General features: G+C 55.7%; 1 protein-coding gene across 1 annotated transcript in view; it reads left to right on the plus strand.

Moving 5' to 3' along the window:
• The window catches only part of NDUFAF3 (NADH:ubiquinone oxidoreductase complex assembly factor 3), a 10411-nt gene extending 7059 nt beyond the window's left edge, over window positions 1-3352 (plus strand). The window contains exons 2-3 of the mRNA XM_019504876.1: window positions 2861-2961; window positions 3170-3352. Coding sequence (XP_019360421.1) covers window positions 2890-2961; window positions 3170-3337 — 240 coding nt within the window. The 5' untranslated portion in view covers window positions 2861-2889 and the 3' untranslated portion in view covers window positions 3338-3352. The remainder of the gene's footprint in view (window positions 1-2860; window positions 2962-3169) is intronic.
• Window positions 3353-3593: the final 241 nt, after the last annotated feature.

The raw sequence follows: 3593 nt of genomic DNA on the forward strand, positions 1-3593 counted from the left end.
AACTACATTGTCCCAGCCAAGGCTTTGTCTACCCAGGTCTTAAACACCTCTAAGGATGGAGACTGCACCACCACACTGGGGAGCCTGTTCCAGTGCTTTACTATGCTCCTCCTGAGAGAGTTTTTCCACATATGCAACCTCAACTTCCCTTGCTGCAACTTGAGCCCATTGCTCCTTGTCCTGTTGTCTGCCCCCGCTGAGACCAGTCCAGCTCCATCCTCTTTGCAGCCCCCCTGCAGGGAGGTGAAGGCTGCTATTCAATCCCCCTCGGTCTTCTCTTGTGCAGACTAAATCAGCCCAGTTCCCTCCGCCTCTCCTCACCAGTCCTGTCTCCCAGCCTCTCAACCACCTTCACTGCTCTCCACTGGACTCTCTCCAATGTGTTCACATCCGTTCTGTAGCGGGGGCCCAGAACTGGGCACAGGACTCCAGACGTGGCCTCACCAGTGCCAAATAGAGGGGAAGAATCACTTCTCTTGATGTGCTGGCAGTGCTCCTACCAATGCAGCCCAGGATGTCGCTAACCATTTTGCCCTGGGGGCAGGGGACTGGATTTGGTGATCTCCCAAGGTCCCTTCCAGCCCTCATGTCTATGAAGCTTTCTTGGCTTTTCTGCAGAGCTGCTGCCCAGCCCGTCAACCCCCAGCCTGTACTGCTGCATGGGATTGTTCTGTCCTGAGTGCAGGACATTATACATGTCCTTACTGAACGTCAGGAGATCTCTTTTGCCCCGATCCTCCCAATTTGTCCAGCTCTGAATCCTAGCCCTACCTTTCAGCATATCTACACCCCCAGCTTAGTGCCCTCTGCAAACCTGCTGAGGGTTCACTCTGTTATCTTCTAGGTCATTAATGAAGATATTAAATGAAACCGGCCACAGGACCAACCTCTGGGGCACTCCATTTGATACCAGCTGCCAACTAGACATTAAACCTGATTTACACTGCAGCCAGCTTCCTGTCCACTGTACAGTCCATTCATCCAGCCTGTACTTCCTCAGCTTGCTTGTAAAAATGCTGTGAGAGACCGTATCAAAAGCCTTGCTAAAATCAAGGTACACCACATTCACCAGTGTCCCTGCATCCGTAGAGCCAGTCACCTCATTATAGAAGGCAGTCAGGTGGGTCAGGCATGACTTGCTCTTGGTGTAGTTCCCTGGATCCTCTTTTCCCTTAAAAATGGGCACTAAGTTTGTCCTCTTCCATTCAACTGGGACCTCCCCCAGTTGCCATGAATTTTCAAAGATGATGGCCAGTGGCTGTGCAGTTACATCAGCCAACTCTCAGCACTCTCGGGTACATCCCATCCAGACCCATGGACACGTCCAACTTTTCTAGGTAGTCCCTAACCTGATCTTTTAACACTGAGGTCTGCTCACCTCCTTCCCGGGCTTTGCTGCCCAGTGCAGCAGTCTGGGGCCTGACCTTGCCAGTGAAGACGGGCAAAAAAGGTATTGAGCATTTCAGCCTTTTCTGCATCCTCTGTCACCAGGTTGCCTCCCCCATTCAGGAAGGGATCCACACTTTTCCTGATCCTCCTCTTGCTACCAACCTACTTGTAGAAATCTTTCTTTTACCCTTCACGTCCCTTGCTAGCTGCAACTCCAGTTGTACCTTGGCCTTCCTGGCTTCATCTCTGCATGCCCGAGCAATGTTTTTATACTCCTTCCTAGTTGTTTGTCCAAGTTTCCACTTACAAGCTTCCTTTTTGAGATGTAGGTTACTGAAGACTTCCCTGCCAAGCCAAGCTGGTCTTCTGCCATACTTGCTAGTCTTCCTGTGCATTGGGATGGTTTCTTCCTGCCCTTTCACTAAGGCTTGTTTGAAGTCCAGCCAACTCTCCTGGACTCCTCTCCCCCTCAGTTTGGCTTCCCAGGGCTCCTGCCCATGAGTTCCCTGAGCAAGCTGAATTCTGCTTTTCTGAAGTCCAGGGTCCTTACTCTGCTGCTCTCCATCCTTCCTTTCCTCAGGATCTTGAACTCAGTCATCTTGTGGTTGCTGCTGCCCAAGTTCCCATCCACTACTACATCCTCCACCAAGTCTTCCTTGTTTGTGAGCAGCAGTTCAAGGAGAGCATGGCCCCTAGTTGGTTGCGTCAACACTTGCACCAGAAACTTGTCTCCAGCACCCCAGAAAGTTTGTGGATTGCCTGCACACTGCCATGTTGCCCTCCCACAAGTCCTTCCCCTCATTAAGGCTAAAGCTGTCTCCTGCCCATGGCAGCAGGTGCCCCTAGTTCCAGTCTTCTGGGATGTGGTGAACAGCAGCAACCTGTTTATTTGGTCCACATCCTGCATGATTTGTGTAGGCCTCCATCATATCCCCCCATCTCCAAACTGTAGAGTCTAAGCCTCTACCACCTTTCCTGGAGAGGCAGAGACCAGATGTGCGCACAGGTGTTGAGATGCGGGTGCCCCAAGGTCTGCACAGCAGCATGATTTGGCCTCCCTTTTGTTTTCAGTTCCCTTCCCAACGGTGCAGGATGCATTAGTGGGTTTTTTTTGGCAGCTGTTGTGCGTGGAGCTGACGTTCTCAGAGCTCTGTGCTGATGTCGGTGACCAAGTCATAAGAGCGAGTTCGGCGCTGCCTCTGTGCCCGAGTTGTTTCCCCTGTGCAGCACCTTGAGCTGGCCAGCACTGAAGTTCCTCTGCTGTTTCATTTTGCCCAGTTGCTGGCCTTGGTGCTTTCTGCAGCTTCTCTCCCTTGGCCTCAGCCCTTGGTAATTTGGGCAGCCCCAGCACAGAGCCCTGCAGGATCCCACTGGCGACCTCTCTCCCCTGAGAGGAGACGTGTTAACCCCACCCCACCCTGCGGCCTGGCCTGTCACTGGCACTCACTGCTAACTGGCTGCTTTCATGCAGAAATCCTGGTGCTGGGCACAGGTGACCGGATGGAGCAGGTGGACCCTGCTGTCCTGAGCGAGGTGCGGCAGCAGGGCATCGCAGTGGAGGTGCAGGACACGGTACGGGGGTACAAGAGCGCTGCGCAGCCCTGGCTGGTGGGACGCACCCTCACCCCTGTGCAGGCAGCTGCGTCCCCTCAGCGCTGCGGTGGCCACTGCACTGCAGCAGCGGGAAGGCCTAATGCTCCCTGCCGGGGGAGGCCTCAGGAGCCAGGGAGCTGCAGGCTGGGAACAGGGCCCCCCCTGACCCCTCTCTGCCCTCTCATAGGCCAACGCCTGCGCCACCTTCAACTTCCTGGTGAGTGAGAATCGACTTGTGGCTGCTGGCCTCATCCCTCCGCCCTCCGTAGGCAGGACCCTCCCCTATGCCCCACCCAGCACTGCGAGACTGCCTGACAGCGCTGCTGCTGGAGCAGGGGAGGGCGCCCCACAATAAAGCACGTGCTGCAGACAGCTGGGTGCAGCCTCTTTTGGGCAGTGGCTGGGTCTTGGGAAGGGCTGCTGGGGCTCGGCTGCCTGGTGAGAGCCCCCCGGGGCTGTCGGCGGCCGAGAGGAAGCAAGGCCTGAAGCTGGAGACCGCGGCAGAGGCTGCAGCCTTGCGCAGCCGCTGCCTGCGCTCACTGCCAGCCTGGGCACTGGGCTCCACGAGGCTGCAGGCAGCTCTCCCCTCCCCACACTCCTGCCCTGCCCTC

The sequence above is a fragment of the Gavialis gangeticus genome, unplaced genomic scaffold (assembly GCF_001723915.1).
Source record: "Gavialis gangeticus isolate Ggan-Ray unplaced genomic scaffold, GavGan_comp1, whole genome shotgun sequence".
In the NCBI taxonomy this organism is placed as follows: domain Eukaryota; kingdom Metazoa; phylum Chordata; order Crocodylia; family Gavialidae; genus Gavialis; species Gavialis gangeticus.